General features: G+C 30.8%; 2 protein-coding genes across 3 annotated transcripts; one reads left to right on the top strand and one right to left on the bottom strand.

Moving 5' to 3' along the window:
• The first annotated feature begins 29 nt into the window (after positions 1-29).
• Positions 30-4,583, top strand: LOC120075617. 2 transcript variants are annotated; one of them, XM_039029171.1, is made up of 5 exons: positions 30-338; positions 655-769; positions 968-1,606; positions 1,719-1,899; positions 4,254-4,583. In XM_039029171.1, the coding sequence occupies exons 1-5, from the start codon at positions 262-264 to the stop codon at positions 4,277-4,279; spliced, it is 1,038 nt and encodes a 345-aa protein (XP_038885099.1). In that variant the 5' UTR covers positions 30-261; the 3' UTR covers positions 4,280-4,583. The 2 variants fall into 2 exon arrangements, with proteins under 2 accessions (XP_038885099.1, XP_038885100.1); XM_039029172.1 differs by lacking the exon at positions 30-338 and having other exon boundaries at positions 655-765.
• Positions 4,584-18,922: 14,339 nt separating this feature from the next.
• On the bottom strand, positions 18,923-21,143 carry LOC120076487. Its single transcript, XM_039030332.1, has one exon. It carries the CDS (start codon positions 20,871-20,873, stop codon positions 19,062-19,064), a length of 1,812 nt encoding a protein of 603 aa, XP_038886260.1. The 5' UTR covers positions 20,874-21,143; the 3' UTR covers positions 18,923-19,061.
• Positions 21,144-24,248: the final 3,105 nt, after the last annotated feature.

Below are 24,248 nucleotides of genomic sequence, written 5' to 3'. Positions count from 1 at the left end.
ATGGCGCCCGCCTTCAAGCTTCTGCACCTTCGTCTGTTTCAGCTTCAACATCCTAACGGCTTTCCTCTTTGCGCCCTCCTCCTCTCCTTGATTTCTTCTGCATTTTCCTCTTCTATGCTTTTTCAAGTTCTCTTCTCCGTCCCAAATTGGCGTAGGGTTTTTGTTTCGTGCCCATCGTCTTCTAATTTTCTTTTCCTTTCTTTCTTAACTCTTGATTTACTGGGAGGGTTTCTTTTTCTTTCCCTTTTTGTATAAACGGATATGGCTTCGAGTTTTGATCGATGGGAAAAGGATTCGTTTTTCTCAGCCGCTGAGGAAGTTCAAGAATCTGCCGATAGGTATTTTTTTATTTTCTTATGGTTTTGGAAATGTTCACAGATGATTCGTACCTGTGAATTTGTTTTATTGACAAGAGAGATGCCTGTTGTATTTGTTGATAAAAAGGATATAGAGGAAGCAAAAGGGTTCTCGTTCTCCTAGATTTTGTTTGTGTTTGGCCTTGTTCTTTCGCTGGATTTAGATTTAACCTGGATTATGAATGTTGAAGGAATGGGGAGTATTCCTCCCCCGCTTTCTATCCTTTATTGTGTTGTCCTCTGTGTTCAATTGATTGGATATTCATGGATCTATGTCTTTTTCGTTTATGTATCTCAGAATAGAATCGACGTATAGAACGTGGGTACATGCCACCAAAGATGCCTCCAGCATTTGGAACTGTGATGAGCTCGGTAGGGATTTACGCACTGCTCTTGGCACCACCAAATGGCAGGTGATCTCTCCCCTAATTTCCTTCCCCATCCCCACAAGAATTCCTTCTGCGTTTCATACATTTGGCTAAAACTAATTTTTATATCTTGGATTGAGGCACTTCTCCCCTCAAGAATTTGTGTTAGTTTCTTTCTTTCATATTCTGCTGATCGCCCTTGTACTTTTTCTAAAATAGCTATAACTTGTGATGCCAACGCAGTTAGAGGAGTTTGAACGAGCTGTGAAAGCAAGTTATGTTAATAACACAAGTGAAGATGCGAGAGATAGGCACCGGGAATTTATTTTGGCAATTGAGGATCAGATTTCGAAAACTCAAAGTTCATTACAAGAGTTTTCTCAATCAAAGGGAAAACCATCGATGCCTTGGATGCGGCTGGATGAAGGTGAAAGCAACGAACTTGCGTTGTTTCTTTCAGGACCTTCAGCAGGCCAAGACAAAACTGTTGCTAACAATGTTGTTAGTGACAATGAAAACCCACAAGGGATGGACAAACAATCAGCACCAGCTTGCTCAATTAATTCTCTTCAATCAGTTGAGCAGGGTTCTCACGACGATAGAGAGGAGAAGTCGCATGGTGGACACCGGAGGACAGCTAGCGCTAGTCCTGACATTGGTTCCTGGAAGATTGCAATTTCGGGAGTTGATGTCCAACAATGTCCTCTAAATGGACAAACCCAGAAATTTGTACGAAAGATCCCAAGTTTTTCGGGGTTTTTAAATACGGTTGAGTCTGCATCAAAATTCAAGTGGCCAAAGAATGGCTTTAGGAAGTTGAAAATAGTAGATAGGCATCAAGAAACTAATCCGATGTTGTTGCAATCCCCTCAATCAGCTAGGGTATGCATTCTATCGATTATTATTTTTGTTGGTTTTTGTTTCCGAAATTATGACTATGAGCTACATGTTCTGGTTAGCTACTTGATTATAGTTTCTATTCTTTTCCATGTAGGGTGTAATTGTTGGATATGAAAGAAGTAAGAGTTACCTAGATAGTTGTGATGATTTTTATGATAAACAACTCTATGGCTGGTATGGATCTATCCAAAGACAGTTTCAGAGGTCTATATATCAAATGCAGTATAGTAGGCCTGTTCAAGTGATACTCTCAACGGTTCTTATTATCTCAATTGGTAAGCTTTTCTTTTATCTATCCGGTTTTATTTTTTCGTGGCATATTTTAAATCTTATCATTTTGTCTCAATCAAGAAGCAACAATTGTGTACATTAGAATGTTGGAATACAGTTTAATTCATTCTTTATTTTCTGAGAAATGTTGTTTTATTAAGTTGTATCTTAGAGTTCCTTTGCATCCAAGTACTGGAGGAATGCATGGACAGGTGCTATTCTGTATTCACCTATAGAGAATGTGCATATGAACGTGCTTCCTGTGGTTCATCATTCTCGTCATATGGGTCTTTTGAAATTCATCAGATATATGAGATTCTTTGTGCATTCAATTTGTTGTTTTAAATTCTTTTGCCCTCTACTTAAATAAAGACCTTTGTGCGAGAGTTTCTTTTACTTTTGTTTTTTTTTTTTGGATAACAGAGGAACATTTCATAAAAAAACATGCTTTTATAAGTTAAGTGAATGAACAAGTATCAAATTGAAATGTTACAGGTTGATTGGTTATCATTAATCGGTTAGACAACTTTTTTTTGGATAACATAGGAACATTTTGTTAACCTTCTTATTTATTACCTTTACTGTTTAGGTTCTTCATTTAGAGTGAAAATGGGGTTGATTGGTTATCATTAATCGGTTATGCATTCTTCCCTTACACTCTCTGATATACAACATTTTTGGCAGAGTTGTTTATGATGGCTCACGCTTTTTTTGTTGTCATGGTGAGAACTGAGTTGTCACTCCTGGTAGTAGACACGATTGGGTTTCCGTTCAATTAAATGATTAGTGGTCCTTTTTTTTCCATCGAGAAGTTGTAAACATATTCTATTCTAGGATCATGGTTGACTGAACCATTATTGCTTTGGCTTTTTCACCTTTCCTCAGTTTAATATTATTTCTCATCATCAGGTTCAAAACTGACCCAACTTCTTTATCAAAACACCGATCCAATTTGAACTGTTTATGTGAGGCTCCCAATTGTTAATATGTATATTAAAAGATCAGGGAAGGAATTTCACCCCCAAATATGGACTGATTAAGTTTGGTATCAGTTAAATAGTTTATATATTTTGGGAAGCTGGCTCGGGGAGTTGCATATTTTATAAGGACTTTCAGTTTAAGGGGTGAGACTCTAGCCCTCTCCAGAAGGCTGTGAACATCATATTTAATGATGGTAGATACCTCACAGTTTCCACCTGTAAATTATAGATATAACTGAATGCCATAGAGGATTGTTCTCTAGAGAGAACCTCCACAACCACTTTGAGGAGTAAAGTTTTGATACAATGAGCAATGTTGCCAAAACCAAGACTAACATTCGTTTGACTTTAAAACTTCAGATTGATTCATAAATACAACCGACGTTTAGGATTTTATTGCTTTGCTTCTCAGATAAATTCCCTTGAGAGGCAATCTTTCTCTTGAAGGGACTTTCGTTGCTCCTTAGAGGAGTAGCCTAGGCAAAGATTGGTAAAGGTCATCAAAGGTTTTCGTTTTGCATATTTTGTTTCTAGAATCTCAATTTTGTTGTGCATTTTATGCTTCCTAAACGGTGAGCCGGTATAAGGAATTTTTGGTAGTTGGATGCTTCATTTCCTTATCTCTTGTGTTCCCACTGTTGTATCATTGCATGCTTAGGTACATAAGCACATTGGAGAGCCACGCCCAAAAGGCCAACTATTGAAGTGAGAGAGCAAGCCACCTAAGTACCATTATTCATCCAATTCTAACCGATGTGGGACTAAGATAGTATGAGCTACCTTTGATACCAATTATTGTTAGGAACCAAGGTAGTATGAGCTACATTTGATATCAATTATTGTTAGGAACCTAGGTAGTATGAGCTACCTTTGCTACCAATTATTGTTAGCAACGAAGGTAGTATGGGCTACCTTTGACCCACATCGGTTAGAATGGGATGACCAATGTGGTACTTAAGTGCCTTGATTCTCTCACCTCAATAATAGCTAGCTTTTGGGGTGTGGTTCTCCAAGGTGCTTAAGTACCTAACTCTCGGATTCCCAATTGAAAGACCAAACATGGTTTCGTTAAAATGGTGTTTTGATTGTAACATTGAATTATTATATATAAATTATTCTGTTTCCAGAGTGAGGACGACGGACTTCTCTTGTATTTGTAACTGATCTTAGGTGTTGTCACATGATGCCATTGTTGTTTGGGCGGTTGTTTGACTCTGTTATTTGATACATCACATTCATATATTTCTTTAATTCTGATAGATATGAGTGAGAGGAAGGGGGCATGCCTTGTATTTGTAACCTACCTTTTCTTTTCTTTTTGGCGCAATTTTGTCAGGCAGGGACTTTTGAAGGCTTATGCCTGTTTTTTCCTTTTGCAGTTTTGGTTCTACTTCGTGTGCTGTAAGAAGCTATTTCTCTTCACCAATTTCTCTTCACCAACTTCTTATAGTGATGGGAAATGGACGATGATCTCGCTATAATGAAGATATCTTTGTTTTGCCGCACATGTTCTTGTATATTCAACATGTTCTAAGATGTATGTATGTAGCCATAGTCGAAACTTGAAAGATACTCGAGTCAAGTCACTGTTGTTTACCAAGCTGATAAAGAGTGAAGTCTGTGCCTGTCCTTTCTTGATGCCACTAACTTATTTTATTTTTATAATCATTAATGAGAAGTACTAATTTTGAGAGTTGTACGCAGGATAATGATATTTTGTTTATAAACATTTCGAAATTTTTGAGAGTTTAAATTCACCAATAAGTGTATAACTACCATAGCCTTTCACCTGGTTAATCCAAGCAACTAAAAGAGAGTTCGTAAATTCCAGAAACCCACAAGCTTCTTGCTCTGGTTCATAGCTAGGGGTGCTGTGGATTGTAGGACTTTTTAATCTAATCCAATTGTTTGGTTTGTTAATTTCTTCAATCAAAATAATCTTTATTAAAAAATGAACTCAATTCAATCATGAACTATTCAGATTGGATTGGTTCAGATTAATCGTATTATTTAAAGTTGATATTAAGTTGAGGTTGATTTGAGTTATTTTAGGTGAATCCATGAATTAATTTAACCACAAAATTTTCATGTATTTGAATCTAACTCAAATGAGTTGATTTGAGTTAATAATCGAACCTAAATTGCAAGAATTGGGTTGGGTTGATTGATTTTTTTGGATCATCGAATTTTTTGAACACCCTTAGTTCATATTATTACTGTCCAATTCCCCATCAACGCTAAGCCTAACTGTAATATGGTTCAATCTCTTTCCAGACTCCTTTCCAAAAAATGTTAGTGCTTCGTTCTTCATTTTTGGATCCATAGGAAATACTATGAGAAGTGGAAGCTGAAGGAAACTGGAAAAATTAGGATAATGATTTTGTTTTTTGTTCTCTATTTTTTAAAGTTAGGTTTGTTTCCTTTCTATCTCTATTTTGGTTTTCACGCATCTTGAAGAAACACTTAGATTTTTAATCTAATTTTAATAACTATACATAAATATGAAATTAGTGTTTATAAGTTAATTTTTTTAAAAGATGAAAGACCAAATGGTTAACAAACACGTTTTTAATATATTTTAGTTTTCAATACAAACAAGTAACACTTCCAGATGCCAGATTATTGTAAACACCAGAAAGATTTGAAGACATTCTTCAAACAAGTTGGATTTTTTTTAAAAAAAGATTTTATTAGTCATTTCACTTTTAAATATTTTGTTTTAATTCTTGAACTTTGGATAATATATATATATATATATATATTATATTTATATATATTATATATATATATATTTAAAAATTACTTAATGTTATTATTTCATGTGTTTTAAATTCTTCATAAGTGAAAGGTCTTTTTTTTCCAATCAATTATTGATTAGTATGACCATAGCCATCAATTTTTTTCTTTAAAAAAAAGTTGATGCAAATGAATTCTTATACATTATAATATGAATTCATCTGCATTAACTTTATTTTACAAAAATGGTTATGGTCAAAATTAAACCAACTTATTGTCATGTGTACTAAAAAATTATTCCTTTTTTTTATTCTGGTTTCATCTTATGAACCTGTACTATTTAGATCAAAATACTTTTTAGTCCCTAAATTTTGAAGAAGAGATGTATTTGATTTTTTCAATACATATCTTTTTAATTCATAACATTTTAGAATAGGTGCATTTAGTCAACGAATTTTTAAAATGTACCTTTTTAGTCTCTAAATTTTTAAGAATAAATTACTTTATATAACTAATTTTTAAGAATACGTCCCTAAGCATGATTTATAAGAGTTATATATAATTTTATTAAATATTGTTCATTATGTTCATGTAATGAATTTAATTGTTTCTTTGTATATGAATATTAATAATTATGAAAAGTAGATAATATAATTTTCTCACTTATTCCAATAACATATTGAAACTTTCATTTCACTTAAAAGCTTTATGACAATATAAAAAGGAGATCGATGATCTTTAACCTTTAAATTTATAGGTATTAATCACAATAGGTTAGAGAATTTTTTATACTATTAATATATTTATTATACATTGTTTCATTATTTTTTTAATTTTGTTGACTTTTTGGCCTTTAGTATCAAATTAATTAATTTTAATTAATTAATTAATTAATATTTTGATGATAACAAACCTGCTTAATTTTAAATATCCATTATGTAAAGCTTGGGATAGTGGTTCCAATGCAATTTGAATTACTCAAATCGGAGTTCAAACAAAGAAGATAAGATTGAAATAAGCTTAACAAAAAAATCTCGAGTTGATGATGACTGGCATAAGTTTTCTCATCAAAGTGAACCAATTGAAAGGTGTCACTTGGAACAAATGAAGAAATAACAAATGGTGGACTTTTGATTACTTGATTGGTTTTAAGAAGAAATTAGATTTAAAAGGAAAATAAATTTAATATTATTTTATATTTGTGTTTAATTACTAGTTTTGGACACAAATATGAATTTTTGCTTTTTGTTGGTTTTTTAAAAGAGAAAAAGAATTTAATATTTTTTTTGTTCTTATCTAACGGTCAGTTGTCTTAAAAATAAGGAATTATCTCAACCATTGATTTTTTTTATTAATATCCAATGGCCAAAATTAAAGGTGGTTTTCAACATTTTTTCCTTTATTTAAACTCATCTTCTTTTCCAAATCATAACAACAATTTTACTCTTCCTCAATAACTCAAAGCCACCATTGTTATTTTCTCTCTAAGCTTTAATTTTCTTTTTTTTCATCTAATTCTTGAGAGAGATATCTTATGTATTGTGAGGATTAATTTGTTGTGAGCTAAAATTTGTAAATTCACTCTTATAGAGAGTTTGTCAAGTGTGCTCTTTATTTTTACAAACATTTTGTAAGGGTTGCTCTTGATCATTGAAAAAGAGTCATTATAACAGTTTGATCTTCGGCCATGGAAAAGATTAGATTTGTTCTTGCGTCCGAAAAAAAATAACGTTTAGCGGTTCAACTTTAAGCCGTGGAAAGAGTCAAAGACTTCTAGTGAAGTACCCAAGAGGAGCTTGGGAAGTAGATGGAGGTCGGTTGTGTCGAACTACTATAAAATTTTCGATGTTAATTTCTCTATCATTCTCCTACTTTAATTTTGCAATTAATTTGATGTTATATTTTATTGTATGAAATTAATTGCAATATTTATTCCTTAAATTAATTATTTAGGTTAGTTGAATTGATTTTTATCTCATACCAATCTTTTTAATAGAATCAAATTGAGTGCTTAAAAGTATTAGTTTTAATTACTTGACTAGGTTGAATTTATTGTTTAAATTACTTGTTAGCAAAAAGTTTGTTAATTTGTTTAATTGGGCAAACATTAGTAAAAAGTTTTCATTAGTTAAGATTAAACCCTATTTACCCCTCCCATACCAATCCTACAATTGGTATAGAGCTGTTTATGATAAAAAAATTTCATAAATCACTTTAGATTGATACCTATTATTTGAGTTTCTTACTCCTACAATTGGCATAAGAGCGGGTAGCTCTTGTTCGTAAATTATTTTTCTAATATTATTTTGGTACTTGAAGTATCTAATTGATATTTTGAAAAATTATTTGAAAGCTTAATTGCTAAAGTTTTATGGAAACTTTAAAAAATAATTGTGTTGATAGGCCTCATTCTTTGATGAAAATAGAAATTATGATGTATGGAAAAATAGAATGAAAACATTTATGTTTGCTATGGATTTCAATGTTTTGTATGTTTGTGAGCATGATTTAGCTAAATTGGAATTGAACAATGAATTGCTTACATTTAATGCTAATGCCATAAATATTATATATTGTGCATTAGAAAAACAAAATGTGATGGCAACAAGAGCATAGCTCAATTGGCATAATGTTCATACTAAACAATATTGTTTTATTTGATGTGAAGGAGAATTATAATTCTAATAATCAATAAAAGTTTTATAAAGTGAAAAACTGAAAATGTGATAAGTCTTCTTTATGCTTGATGACTCATTCGAAAAATGACTTTGGTGATGAGTCCGAAGAAGATTAGGTAAGTCACAAATCACCATCTTATGATGAATTATATGATGCTTTTAAAAGAATGCAACATGATTTAGAAAAACTTGGCTTTAAATATGTAAAATTATCAAAGTATAAAGTCTTGACTATTGAGAATAAAACTTTGATGGATGAAAAGACAAGCTTAATGGAGCTACTAATGTATTGTTACATAGTAAAGTTTTTGATTGTTGTAGTGATCAAAATGTAATGAAATATAGAATCAAGTTTCTTGAAAAAGAAAATGATGAATTAAAATCTTTGTCATGTGAATTGAAACTTGAAGTGAATGACTTGAGAAACAAAAATGAGAAAATCGAACCTTTTCTTTGGAATTAAGTGATGAAATTGCTAGTTTGAAAAATAAAATTATTGATTTGGAAATTAGCAATATAGCATTAGAAAATGAGAAAATTTCTCTTGTTGACAAGATTAAATTTCTTGAATTTGATGTTGATTTGATGTTGATGAGAAAAACAATTTTTTTCATGTGTTTAAAGAGAACTAATAAAGAGATTGTAATTGCAAAAGAGTCAATTGACGGCTAAACTTTGTAATGACAAAAAGAGACTGGCCTATGTGAATGAAAATTGTTCCACCTCTTCTATGTCTAAAAATGTTTTACTAGTGTTTAATTTTGTTGAAATTAAATTTGTGCCAAAGCATGAAAAAGTTAGACATGTCCATGAAAATTCAAAATTTATAGCTAAACAATTTCACATTAGAACAAAATGTGCCTATAATGTGAATTTTGTGACTGAACATGAAAAAGCTAGGCCTATGCTTGAAAAATCAAAGTTTATATCTAAACATTCCCATGCCAAAATTACTTGCATGAATAGTGTTAAATTTGTGCCATAGACATGAAAAGGCTAGAGATATCTGGGTGAAATCAAAATTTGTACCTACTTGTTATTTTTGTGGAGTTAAAGGTCATATTAGACCAAATTATTTTAAATTGAAAGATGCTCCAAGAAATAATTTCTTTGAGAATAATATTGTGAAAAATCAATTAGTTAAAAAGAAATTATTGCCTAACATCACTTGTTATTCTTGTGGTAAAATTGGTCCTAAATATCATACTTGTTATTTCTTGAAGATGAATACTAGTAATTTTAAAACTAATTTTAAATGGGTTCCAAAGTTTTTGCTCACTAACAATGAAGGACCCAAGAAATGGGTATCAAAATATTTTGTTTGAGTTTTCCTTGTAGGTATGATTCAAGAAGCAATTGTTACTTGGACTTCAAATGGGGAACTAATTTAAGTTATAGCAACTTTTATGGCTTGCTTGAATCTAATAAAGGAAAATAGTTTTTTTTGGTAATTTTATATTTTTAATTATTGAGATAATTATTCTAGTATTTTCATGAAAATTAGATCTCTGGAATGCTTTTTTGTTTTTTTTTTTTTGAAGTTTGGATTTAATGGCATGAGAATTGAATGTATATCTATCTATTTGGTATTTTTCTATTTTGCTTATAATTTGGATTTTTGACGAATTAGATTTTTGCTCTATCGTTGTGTTTTTCTTAAAAAGTTTTGAGCTAAAACGATACTGAGTTTGAAATATGTTGATTATCCTTTGGATGAAATTGATTAGAGTTTTTATTAAATACCTTTTGAGCATGAAGCTATGCATATACTATGGTTTATATTGTTGAATGAAAAACAATTTGAGTATTTTATTTGTCCTATGTTAAAAATAATTGATCATTGAGCATTTTTCTTTAAGAGTTGTTAAATTCTTTTCTATGGGGGTATATTCATAAAATTGTTGCATTCTTGAATCTCCAGAAGCATATTGTTCAAAATTGATACAAATTTATTTGTGTTGTTTCCATGCTTATATTGATTTGCTAATATGGCCTTGCTATTATTTGATATCATTTGTTTTACAATAATTGATATTTATGTTATAATATTTGATATTATGATATCTCAATTGTTTGATTTACGTGAATGATTTTATCTCCTTGGTGTTTATTGATTTTTCTCATTAGAAGGAGATTGCTTGATTTTAAGAGAAGTTATGTATTTTATGTATGAATGAAATTAATTCCTATATTAATATATTGATGCCTCTTGTGCATATTGTTTATCCTTTTAGAGAGAGTAATTGTCTTTGGAATAAAATTTTATAGGAAAATTTATTAAATATTTCTACCCTTAAGTTGATATGCATTAAATGTCTTTTTGTCCTTTATTAAGGAGAGTGTTCAATTGATTTCAAAAAATGGATAAATTTGTCTTAAAGTTTATATTATGCCTCTTAAATTTAGAACGTTGTTGCTTATTTTTAGAAGACATGTTAATAGGAGGAGAAACGCAAAATTATGTGTTCATATTTTAAAGAAAGCTTTTATACTTTTGATTATTTTCTTAATTGTCCTTTTTTGATTGATTGCAAAAGGGAGAAAGGTAATAAGGAAAATGAAAGCATGTTATTATTGAATATATTCCGTGTTCAAATGAATTAAAATTATATATGTGTTGATTGTGATTCAAGTTCATATTTTATATCACACACCTCTTTGCATTTCATTTTTCTTGACTTGTTTGTCATCATAAAAAATGAGGAGATTGTTGGCTTTTTGACCATTAATATCAAATTAATTAATTAATTAATATTTTGATGAAAACAAACATACTTTTATTTATTAACAATTTAAGTGTCTTAAAATATCTATTGTGTAGAGCTTGGAATAACGATTCCAATGCAATTTGAATCACTCAAATGAAGTTTAAATGAAGAAGATATGACCGAAACAAACTTAAATAAAAAAATCTCGAGCCAATGATGTGGCACAAGTTTTTTCATCAAAGTGGACTAATTGAAAGGTGTCCATGGAGAAGCGACACGTGGACTTTTAATTATTGGATTGATTTTAAAAAGAAAATTGATTTAAAAACAAAATGAGTTTGATATTATTTTGTGTCTAACGCTTAGTTTTGAATACATTGGGAATTTTTACTTTTTGTTGGTTTTTTTAAAAGAGAAAAATAATTTAATATTGTTTTTTTTGTTGGTGTCTAATCGCCAGTTGTCTTAAAAATAAGGAATTATCTCAATGATTGATTTTTTTTACCAATATCTAATGGCCAAAATTAAAGGTGGTTTTCAACCTTTTTTCTCTCTATTTAAACTCATCTTCTTATCCAAATCATAACAACAATTTTACTCTTCCTCCATAACACAAAGTCACCAATGTCATTCTCTCTCTACTTCCATTTTTTTCCATCTAATTCTTAAGAGAGATATATTATGCATTGTGAAGATTAATTTATTATGAGCTAAAATTTGTAAATTCACTATCGTAGAGAGTTTGTCAGGTGTGCTCTTTATTTTTACAAACATTTTGTAAGAATTGCTCTTGATCTTGGAAAAAGAGTCGTTGTAACATATTGATCCTTAATGGTAGAAATGATTGGGTTTATTCTACATTGGAGTGATTCGACTCTAAGTCGTGGAAAGAGTTAAAGGCTTCCCTGTTGTGTTGAACCATTATAAAATTCCCGGTGTTAATTTCTCTACCTCTCTTACTTTAATTTTGCAATTAATTTGTTGTTATATTTTATTATATGAAATTAATTGCAAATTCTTTAAATTAATAGCTTAATATTTATTTAGGTTGGTTGAATTGATCTTTACCTATCTCATACCAATCTTTTTAATAGAATCAAATTGGGTATTCAAAAGTGTTAGTTTTAATTACTTGACTCTTTTTGATTAAATTTATTTGTTTTAATTACTAGGCTATTTTGGGTTGAATTTATTTAAATGAGTTTGTCGTTTAAATTAGTTGATTTTTATTAATTAAGATTAAACCCCTAGAGTTGCCATATCATCCTACAAATTTGAGATAAAAAGATCTCTAATTTCAAAAAATTATCTAAATGCTGTTTAGTCTTTTTAGTTGCAAAAAGGTTGAAGGTGTCATTAAAAATGATTTAATTTATTTAGTTCAAAATATGGTTCAATTTACTAATTAAATATGTAATATTATTTTATTATTGAATTTATTTAATTTCAAATATTGTATTTTAATTTCTTTCATTCCAAATATTGTTTTAATTCAATAAATAAATATACATTTGAATTATTTTAATATTTTTAATCACAATTTAGTAGAAAAAAATCTTAAATATAAAACCTAATTAAAAATGTTATTCCCACACAAATTAAAATAGGATAAAAAATTTAAATCAACACATTTATTTTAATTTTATTAAAATAAGATTTTTGTAAAAAACCACAAATTTATTTATCCAATTCTAGAGGCTTGTTTGCATCTTTAAATTATAACTCATTTTAAATTTTTTAATAATTTATTTTAAAAAATTATTTTATTAACTGCAATCTATGTCTACCTGAAGATTAAGGTAGTTATTTTGAAATAGTAAATCTCAAACCTCGGTCAATTACAAAATTTGATAATTAAGATATGAGTCAATTATTTATAATTTAATAAATAGACAACAATCATATATATATATATAGAAACAAATAAAAAATTGGTAAAGAAGTCACCTATCGAGTTGGAAAAAAAAATCTAAAAGCTAAATAAGAGAAAAATAAATGTGATTTCACATATTGTTAATGGATTTTTTTATTAAAAGAAACGAAAAAGAGAGGTATAAATACATGAAAGTTTAATTGAGATGTTTACTTTTAGAGTAGTAATAAAAATTAAATAAAAAGTTAAAAAAACTAAAAAAATCTTAAATGAAGAAAGGAAAAAAAAATTGAAAAAAAACATATACCTGAAATTGAAAAAATTGTCGACTATGTCTAAGAATAAAAAAACAACACAAAAATATGGGAATGTGATGAAGCAAATTAAAATATATATTATACAATGCTACAAAAAAAATCTTTAAAAAATTAGGGAGAACAAGTTAAAGCTAAAATGTAAAGAAGAAAATAAAAAAATATTTGATGCAAATTGAAAGTTTAATTTAGTTATTTATAGAAAAATTTAGATTTGAAATCTTAATTTGATTTGATTTTTTTTTATTTTTAATGTTTAGATAACATGATTTTTTCTTTTAAATTTAGAAAAAAAAATGTGAAAAATCAAATTGGGTAGATTTTTAATTAAAAAAATCAAAAACCCAAATTTGAAACCAAAGACACGTGGATGAAGGTTTTATCTAGCTATTTATTGAACAAATTTAGATTTGAAACTTAATTTTATTTGATTTTTTTATTTTTAATTTTAATTTTTAGATAACATGATTTTTTCTTTTAAATTCAGGAAAAAACGTGAAAAACCAAATTTAATAGATTTTTTATTAAAAAAATCAAATAAAATCCAAATTTGAGACTAAATCCATGTGGATGAAGGTTTAACTTACTTATCTATAGAATAAATTTAGATTTGAAATCTTTATTTGATTTACTTTTTTATTTTTAATTTTTAGATAACAAGATATTTTCTTTTAAATTTAGAAAAAATGTGAAAAATCAAATTTGATAGATTTTTTTATTAAAAATATCAAATAAAATCCAAATTTAAAACCAAATTCATGTGGACGAAGGTTTAATAAAGTTATTTATAGAACAAATTTACATTTGAAATCTTATTTTGATTTGATATTTTTTATTTTTAATTTTTAGATAACATGATTTTTTTTTAATTTAGATAAAATGTAGAAAACCAAATTGAATAGATTTTTAATTTTATTAAGAAAATGGTAAAGTAAAGTATTTAAAATGAGATTTTATTTTTTTATTTTTTTCATATTACCCACATAATCCTATAACTATCATCTAAAAGAGACAAAAGGGGAAAACAAATGTTACTCCCTTGAATTACAAACTCTACAAGATCGCGTAGCATTAGCTATGTGATCATTTAGCAGATGCTACACGATTGTGTAGAAAACTCTACACGAACGCATAACAAAATCTAACACAAAATCTAACGATCGTTTAGCTCCAGCTATACGATGCAGCCTCCGTTTCGTCTTCTCCATTGAAACGCACTACAACCTTTCTTCTGAAGCTTTACGAACAACTCAAAACTAAACGAATATAGACTCGATTGTAAGTTTAATGCCTAAAAACGCAGGGCCCTTACAAATTAACTTTGTAATTTAAATAGATAGCCATAAACAGAGATTACTACCCTGAAACATCCATCAACAACCATCCACATACATTTAACATTTAAATGCAATGCTGAACTTAAAACCCACCATTACTGTAAATGATTTCAATACAGAAACTGAATTTGGAATCAGAACGCTAACCTGGCTCTGATACAAATTGAAGGAACTCGTTTTAAAGAGATCCTTGAACGGAAGCGGATCGTCCAAATTCCATTTTGATTGGAAAACAAATTTATAGTGAACATTCAACATATTCATTCAATAGTAAATTACAACATGCATATTATAAAGAAAAAAGGGATACTACCTTTGAAGAAAGATTCTTCGTGTAAATCCCTTGAACTGTCATGAACTCGAACACAACAACCCTTGAAGACTTTTTTTAAGAACTTCACGAACCAAAACCAAGAAGACACAACTACTAGGAGCCTTCGATATACTCCAGGAGTTGACTATTTTGGTTAGGATGGCGAGTTTGAGTTGAAGAAGGAAGAAGATTAAGAATACTCAGAACGATTCTGTGTATTTTTTTATCGTATAGTAAAGCTCTCAATTGTGTAGTTCTTAACATAAGTAGGAAGAAAAGAAAATAAATTCTTTTATTCCATTTGCTATAAAACTACTTAACCATGGTTGGAGAGAAAATATGAATTATTATCCAAAATAATAATATTATATAAATAAATATGATAACTAACTTTTCATATCTTATTTATATTAAACTATATGTTATATCAAATATAACATATAATCTATAGTTTTAATATTGTATCATATACAATATAAACTATAGTTCGTTTCCTCTACTTTATGGCATTTAATATAAATCATATTTATATTAAATTTTAATAACTATTTGAATCTCATTCAAATATTTATTTCCTCCAACTAAACTATAATGTATCAAATACATTATAACAATTATATCATATATAAGTGAATCAATTTAATTATATCATATATAATTAAATTCCCTCTTATTAATTCGAACAATTCAAATTAACTCAATTCTCAACTAAATCCTTTTGAGCTATCAAGGGGACCTTATGGACATGTAGCTTGAACCTCCAATGGTATGTGAATAATTAATTAAACTCTTTAATTACATTATCCACCATCCGTGGCACCACATTACTATTAATGTACTGTCGGGCACCACTAAAGATCGATAACTGCACTCTTCGCACTACAGATATATTTCTATGTCCATTGGATATAACCAATCAATAGTACGATGACCCTTCACAAATTGCTCGTAAGTACAGTTGGGCCAAATTACTATTTTGTCCCTATAGTTATATCTAACTTCTTAAGTACCACCGATCCCTCTAATGAACAATAGATCATAGTCCCACTATGACTAAACTCTTTTCGGGCCAAGAGAGGGTGTGACACCACATTGTTCAAAACCCGGAAGTAGCTCTTAAGGGAGCAATTTATCTACTTATCTCTGCTTCAGGAAAGGAGTGAATTTCATCTTGTGTAGCTGTGTTCCCAGCTCTCCAATTAGACGAATCCCCAAAATGGTAGGCTTGTTGAGTCGACGATCTGGCCACTTTCACCCATACAAATCAAAGGACCGTCCTCATAGGCAGGAGTTCATAACTCACTCAGGATTAAGGTCATGTCACTTATGTTCATCGTAGTGAAATAAAAGTATCTATTATGAACGGTGTTATATAATGAGGATAAACATTTTGTGGTTCGGTCTTATACAAACTCCGTTATATAGAATATCCCCGCTCACATGTCTAACACATGAATGATCAGGATCAAATCATTTGTAGCACTTTACAACATTTGTAATACCTACAAGGCAGGTCATACTCGTAGTGCCACTAGGATAAGGTACCCAGCCTTATCCATATACTATAGACCATTTAGGTTATCACTTAAACATGATCCACCTGTATGTCTCCACATACATGTTTAAGTTACAATGATAACCTTAGGTGTTTGTTTATTAGTTCGTGGTTAATGCAACTAAAGTATCACATATTTTATAGACAAAGTGAATAAAAATATCATATATTATTAATCACATAAAAAGTTTATTCATACAAGGTTTACAAACTAAAGGATCCTACGAGATTTAGAGCATCAACCTCAACATTTTGAATATTCATGAACCTGGCTCGACCGGAAATTGGCGCCTACATGAATAGACTCGGCAGGGAATTACATGTATTTTGCATGAAACAAGTTTACATGACCCAACCGAGAATTGGTGCCTACATGCATGGACCCGACTGGGAATTACGTGCGTCTTGAATGTTCATGAACCCGACCTGGCTAGGAATTGATGCCTACTTGCATGGACCCGACCGAAAATTACGTGTATTTTTCATGAAAAAGTTTACATGACCCGACTGAGAATTGACGCCTACATGCATGGACCCAACTGAAAATTATGTATATTTTTCATGATGGTTTTACATAACATAAAGTACTTTAAAAAAAAAACACGTAATATCTTTTGCATGTTTTACATAACAAAACACATTAAGCCAACTATAGAGTTTTATTCATCACTTGAACCATTAATTACAAAAAAAAAAGTTTACAAACTTAAACAATTCTCTATTTGCCTAAATCTGAATGATATATTGTCTACGAATGTCATTCTATCTTGTGTTAAGGTGTCTATTTTGGACCAGGTTACATCAAATTCGAAAAAGTTACACGCGAACATACCGTACTCACTACTCTCATGTTGTTGAGGCACGAAATCAACTTGACGTAAAGGTTCATTTTCACTTCTATTATAACCTACATTTTTCATCAAATAAATAAATTGAAAGCCAACCCAACATATTAAGAATAAATTAATAGTCAACACAAACACCTTGGATATTAAATAATAATTAAAAAAAACTCTTAGACTGGCCTGACTAGGTAATGGATTGAGCTAAAATCCATAATTGAAATTGACTGAAATATGCCCACCTGGGTATGAGACCGAGACAAAAAATAGTATACTCCCTCACTCCACACCTGGTCCCATCCCCCACGCCCAATTCCCAGTCCTGCCCCTCTATGCCCTTTCCCAGTCTCGGTCCCGCCTCCTACGCTTGATTCCTGATCCTACACCTGGTTACACTCGTATGAAACCCAGCGGGTAGGCGCCCAACTTTCCTCCCCATCTTTTCATTTTCCTCACTCGGTACCATACCCAGTTAGGCTCGTATGAAGTCCGGGCCGAGTAGGAACAGTTTTCCAAAAAATAAAGGTTCGATTTTTTTGGGAAAAAATTTAACTTTTTGGGTTCAAATCGTTCATATAACGTCGAAAATGATGTTCTAATGCAAAAAGATTTCCCAAACAGAAGAAATATCACACAAATGGCAGATCTCAAAACCTAAAAAATATAAAATATACTTACATGCTAAACATGGCAGATCTCAAAACACTGATTTAAAACAATCATTTTTCAGTATCTCAGAAAAATTAACAATGAGCGAAAATGGTAAAATCCAAACCTGATTAGATGAAAAATGCGTAATTATCTTCAAATAGAAAGAAAAAATTGCAAGGAGTAGAAAATGGTAGAAATTGAAGGGAAAATGGAAAGGGTCAAACGATTGGAATGGAGATTGTGAATAGAATGGGTTGTGATTTTGAAATCTCAAGGGCAGTATAGTAATTTTACCTTGTTTGAAAATGTGTGAGGTTAAAAAAAAAAACAGTATTTTTAAAAATGGGCCAAATTTACAAAATAAAACTTGTAAAGAATTATTTTTGTCAATTTTCCATATAACACATCAAACATCAATTTTCATTTAGGTTATTTCAAAATCATACCAAACATAGAATAAAATTTATTAGTTTATTTAGCCCTTGATTACAGAAACCCTACATGGATATGGATCTGTAGACTCTCTCTTAGCAATCTTTGGCAAAAGCCATCAACTTTTTACCACTATATATAGTTCTTTTCTCATGTGATTGAACATGTGTAATGGGTTTTTTTAAATTAGACTCTAATTTTGGATTAGTTTACAATTAGGTTATTTCAAAATCATACCAAACATAAAATAAAATTTATTAGTTTATTTAGCCCTTGATTACAGAAACCAAACATAAAATGAAAATATCTTGAGATAATCTTTGGATTTACTATTCTTGAGTCAATTTTTTCCCGAATATCCATTTAGGTAATTTCATGGACTATGATGTAATATTAGACAAACATGAAGGTTTTATATATCTTAAAATTAATTGACAATAAAGAAAATAACTCATATATCTTATCCAAATTGTGAAGTTTCTTCCTATTTTGAATATGGAATCATGATGGAGTGGATGTTTTGTTTACTTAATTTAGTAGGGTTTAACCCAACTTATTCCTTTTTCCCCCACAAGATCATCACATCATATTTACTTTAAACATGAATGATGGAATTCAATATATTTGAAAGATAAAAGTTTATAAAATCCATGTTAATAATAATAGATTACTCTAAAAGTTTTAGAATGAAACTTGGACATATTATATATTTAAAAAACTAAGTTGGGGTACCTGACATGAATATTGTTTATGTAGTCATGGTTGTTCTGATGATGTTTCCATTCCCCTCACTGCTGTTTTTAGAAGAATCTTCAGCTTTTTTCACTTGAGTTGTTGTTGAAGTCAATTTCTTTAATCTAGCTGTTGCAAAAAGCCATGTTGCCTCCATCTGTTTGCTAATCATTCTTGCTGCATGATATGGAATCTTGATTCTCTTATTTGCAGCCTCCTCCATCTTCATTCCACCGTTGACAAACATTATGCAATCCATCAAGCTCTCTTTTGCCAATCCTTTCATGTCATAAGCTTGTGATCTTCTCCACAAGCTTTTACTATGAGAATTTGTTGGATTTGAGTAACATAAAGCTCTAGTTGATTCACTAATGGCTGCATCTGCTTCCCTTAACAACAAATGGCATTGTGATTTGTTGCTATGAAGTACCATTCTCTGTTTTCTCAACTTCAATGGACACAAATCTAATCCTTCTTTATATTTTCTTAAAGCTCCCTTTATTTCACCCAATCTAAACAGTTCATTTGCTTGTTGTTTTATGAGATTCACTGATGCTTTCTTCTCTTCAAGCCTCTCATCACTCAACAATGTCTCTTTCCTTTTCCTCTCCACTTTAAGATCCCATATTTCTCTTAAAACCCTTTGGAGATTTTGATTGTTGTTCTTGAAATATTTGGTTTCCATTTGTTTGTAATCTAATAGGAGAGCTTGTGTGATGGATTCACCTAGATTAATATCTGTTTTATCTCCAAGTGTTCTGATTTCCACCAAATCTATGAGATAAAAGGCAGCAATTTCAATGACTTTGTACCTGGTTTGTGGGTCTTTGAGAAGAAGTAGAAGACATTCAATGCCAATGTATTGCCAATCATCTGAAGATCTTGACAAATTACAAAGTGTCTGAATTATTTCTTTGGATTCAGCGATGAACTTCCTTGAAGCTTTATTGTAACTCAAGATTCTTATGAGCCCAACTCCACCAGTTGAAGTGTAATTTGACAATCCACCCCACATTCCACATAAATCCTTTAAGAAAATGGGGTTATTGTTGCAAATGAGATTCAAACATTTCCCTTTAGAAGCAAAACATTTGACCAAATGAAGACACCAACATTGAAGTTGACTAGCCCATTCCTCTGCTTTTCTATCCTCAATCTCTCTCCCACCAACTCCTCTTGTAAGCAAATCTCTATGATATTTCTCTCTATTTTCTTCACTTGATCCTACAAAACTTTCATACACTAAATCAAGACAAGAACATGCAATCTCCATCGCTGATTTGACAATTTCTTCTTGATATTCAACAAGTGCTTCAAAAGTTGAGTTGTAACTAGCAAGATGACCAAGTGCTCTAACAGTAACTCTTTGTTCAACCCAACTCATTTTTCCTCTCAAAAGCTCCATTAATGGTGGAATCACTCCTGATTTTACTGCTTTCTCTGCAAACTCTGCCTTGTGCATGGTGTAAGAACCAATGACATGAGCTGCATAATATGGAATGTAAATGTTTTGACCTCTAAGAAGCCAATTTTTGTCCTTGAGGCCTCTTTGGATCAAATTTGCCATGCATTCAAACACACCAAGAGAAGGATATTCCTTGTCATTTGGTTGAGCCATGGCTATGTGCCAAAGTGCACTTAGAACAAGAACATGCTCATGGTCATCTCTATAAGGTAACTCATTGAAACATTTCTTTAATCCAGCTCTTCTTGTTGCCAAATGGGTTTCTTTCATTAAGCAAAAGAAACAAAGGGAATTGGTGCAAGATTTCATCTTTGAGCGCTTGGTGGAGGTGGTAATGGAAATGGGGTTTGTGTTCTTCTTCATTTTGTACTCAATAATTTAGGGTTTTGGAAGAAAGTTTGTGACTTTAGGGTTTTTTTATGTGTTTTAAGATAAAAAAGGAAGGTTTTCTTTTCTTTTTTGAAGGAGGGAAAGAGCAACGCGGCGCATGGAAGCTCGAGTTTCTATAATTGAACTCATATTGTTTAATTTAAAAGTCTCGAATTCCTATAATCAATCCTAACTTCTCATAGAAAGTCTAGAAGAAGAACTACATGAGATGACAAAAAAGATCAAAACTTTGGACTATTCATGTATGCCCACATATTAATATTTCAAATAAATGACTAGGGTTGTTTCTAAATCGAGAAAAGGTATGAAAATATGATACGTGACTATCACATACTTCGATAATAATTCAAACTGCTCGAAAAATGTTAAATGCTCTACACTTTTAATCTAGACGAAAGAAAATTATGTTCATTGGTATAAAACTTTGTTATGCATAATAATATTCCGATGAAGATACGTGTGGTGGTGGAGAGTCGTCGTATAAATTTTGAATTTTTCATGATGACAAAAGAGAAAATGGGTGAGACGGCTGGGCAAGTGCTTCCCACGTCAGAAAGCAGCTAATGAAGGTTTGTTGTGGTCCAGAGAGAAAAGAGAAGAAGACGAAGAAGAATGAAAGAAGAAAGTGATGAGCAGATTAATTAGAAAAAACAGTAAGAATTAGGATATAGAGAAGGAATTTGGGGGCAAGAAAAAACAAAAGTTTGAGGTTACCTAGTAATATTTGTCATCATACTGTCTGTAAAAACATGATCTAGGGCTAACTTAGCTAGAGCTAGGTAGCAACCTAGCTGCCCCTATCTTCAAATTTCTATTCAAAGTTCAAACAACTCCGATATTCTTTTTGTTTCTATCAAGCTTCTTGACAAAAAAACATTTTTTCTTATGTTAAAATTGTGCCCTCATCAAGGTGATATTCCTTTTTTCTTTTTGTTGTTGGAATTGTTGTTAATATTTAGGGTTTTTGTCACATTAATTATTTGAGAGATCAAGAACAATCTCGCAGTTTTTAGCATTCATTCAAAATTGTTCTTTGATCTGTAAATGATGTTAGAATACTTTAAATGTGTTGTTTGACGCTCTTAATGACGTTAGATAGCGGTTCATGTTATCGTAGTTTTGGTATTCACTCAAGATTGTTCTTTGATCTGTAAATGACGTTAGAATATACCTTAATTCCGTTGTTTGACGCTCTGAATGAATGAGCCTTGAGAGATACGCTATGTAAATATAAACTCTAACCCTTGTACTACCTCAATCTGTATTATCTGATTTTTATTTATGTTAATATAATTGTTGTCTCTCTCTGTCGATGGACATAGGTAACACATTATTAGTTAACCAAGTAAATTTACGTTTTTTTTTCTTTCTTTATTTGTCAATTTTATATTAAGAAATATATTTTTGTAGACAGTATCCTCTCCTTCATCCTTAACGAAGAGGTTAGGATGTAATTAATTTGTGTTTTCTGCCTTAAAAAAAAGTTAAAAGAGGACATTTGAAAAGATTGGAAGAGAATAATACACAGATAACAATGGGTTCCCAATAGGGAAATGGCATGGGGAAATAATAATGAAGAGTGCAGAAGCAGAATTTATGATAATAAATTAGAAAATAAGTACAGAAAAATGTGGAGAGCAGCATGCAGAAAAGAAGGAAAGGGACCACAAAATCACTACACAAAATAGTTAAAGAAATAAGAATGTGAAAGGTGATATTAGTATATATTTGAAGAGAAATAAGTACAAAAGGAATATGAAGGATATATTGTAGATATTAATAATTGGTGGTTGTGAGATTACTCGTGCGGAAGAAGGTGACAGCAAGGTCAGGGATTCAGGCAGAGGTTTGAGTTTGTAATTGGAGGAATGACTGAATCACACGCTCAACTATGAATTAAATTTTGCTATCATTTTGTTTGTGGTCCTTACTCCCCACTTTCATCCACCACTTTCTTTCTTTCACACCTTCTTTTTCTTATTATTATTATATTTCAAAAATAAAGTGATCTATCACACAATGTATGAGAGTGTTATACACAATCTTCTATCACTTCCAAAGACCAATACTAAAACATAGTGAAAACTTTAATGAGATAACACACATGATTTGGTAATCCAGTTCGTCGATATACCACCTATGTTTGGGAGGTAGTGAGCCCGAGAAAGATATTTTTACTAATATGAAGTCAAGTAATTACAATGTAGTACTTATCTGTAAATAAATTGTGAATACTTGACACATGTGATGTTGGGTTTGCTTTTGTATATTTGATGAATTTAGCCCAGATGATGAAATACTTGTGAGACCTTTCTTTGCTGATCCAAATGTGAGCCTAGTTCTTTTGCCCCAAAATTACTTTGATTTGGTAGAAAACTTGGATATTAAACGCTCACGATTTTCCAGCTGATGCCTTACACTGCTCTTTGTCTGATGGAAAAATGAAAGAAATACTTTTTCTGATGGGTGATTAATGCAGAATTAATTTTCTTTCTCTCTCTTTTACTCTTTGATTCTCTCATTCTTTGCCTTCTGAATTCTTTACACTTTCATCTAACCCTAATGTCTTCTTGATTGATCTGTGCGACTACTTTGAGTAAACGATGGAAGAATCATGCAATCGTGTAGACGATGGTAGAAGAAAATGGAGAACGAACATGCAATCGTGTAGACGATGGAAGAAGAAAATAGTGAACAACCATTCAATCGTGTAGACGATGAGAAAAAATGGAAGGAGATGCACAACGATATACGTGGTTCGGCTTATTAAAGCTTACGTCCACGGGAAGGAGAGAGATTTCATTAAGAGCTAAGTCACAGATTCTTTCTTTTACAGATTTTTCAAGTTCTTCTTGAAGCTATGTATGTTGTATCTACAAAATTTGTAAATGATGAGTATTTATACTAATTTATAATACAAGTAGTTATAATAACTAATTGTAAAAGTTAAAGAAATGTGAAATAGTTCTTGAATGTTGAATGTTGAGTTTATATTCTTCAAATCTCCACCTTAAGCTCAACATGCAAGCTCTTCTCCTTTCGGATTTAACATGTCTTCACCTTTTTTCAGAAAGTAGAAACCCGATCTGACCAAGATAGTTTGCAAGCTTGAGTTTATTCACAGGTTTGGTAAGCATATCGGCTGTGTTTTCGGTGGTATGAACTTTTAGGACCCCGACTTCTCCTTTCTCTATTCCTCTCTTACAAAATGATACTTGATGTCGATGTGTTTGGTCCTTGAATGATACTGAGGGTTTTTGGAAAGGTGAATGGCACTTTGGTTATCACAGTAGATTTTTACTACTGTTTGATTAATACCAAAGTTCTTCATCAATTCTTTTAACCACA

This window comes from Benincasa hispida, chromosome 4 (genome assembly GCF_009727055.1).
Source record: "Benincasa hispida cultivar B227 chromosome 4, ASM972705v1, whole genome shotgun sequence".
Classification (NCBI taxonomy): Eukaryota; Viridiplantae; Streptophyta; class Magnoliopsida; order Cucurbitales; family Cucurbitaceae; genus Benincasa; species Benincasa hispida.
This window is presented reverse-complemented; position numbering and strand designations above follow the sequence as displayed.

What these genes read in the sequence shown, in the direction of transcription:
- LOC120075617 (XM_039029171.1), top strand. Translation starts at nt 262, where the DNA reads ATGGCTTCGAGTTTTGATCGATGGGAAAAGGATTCGTTTTTCTCAGCC. An exon ending in GTTCAAGAATCTGCCGATAG is followed by an intron (nt 339 to 654) that starts GTATTTTTTTAT and finishes TATGTATCTCAG; the next exon opens with AATAGAATCGACGTATAGAA. An exon ending in GGTTCTTATTATCTCAATTG is followed by an intron (nt 1,900 to 4,253) that starts GTAAGCTTTTCT and finishes TTCCTTTTGCAG; the next exon opens with TTTTGGTTCTACTTCGTGTG.
- LOC120076487 (XM_039030332.1), bottom strand. Translation starts at nt 20,873, where the DNA reads ATGAAGAAGAACACAAACCCCATTTCCATTACCACCTCCACCAAGCGC.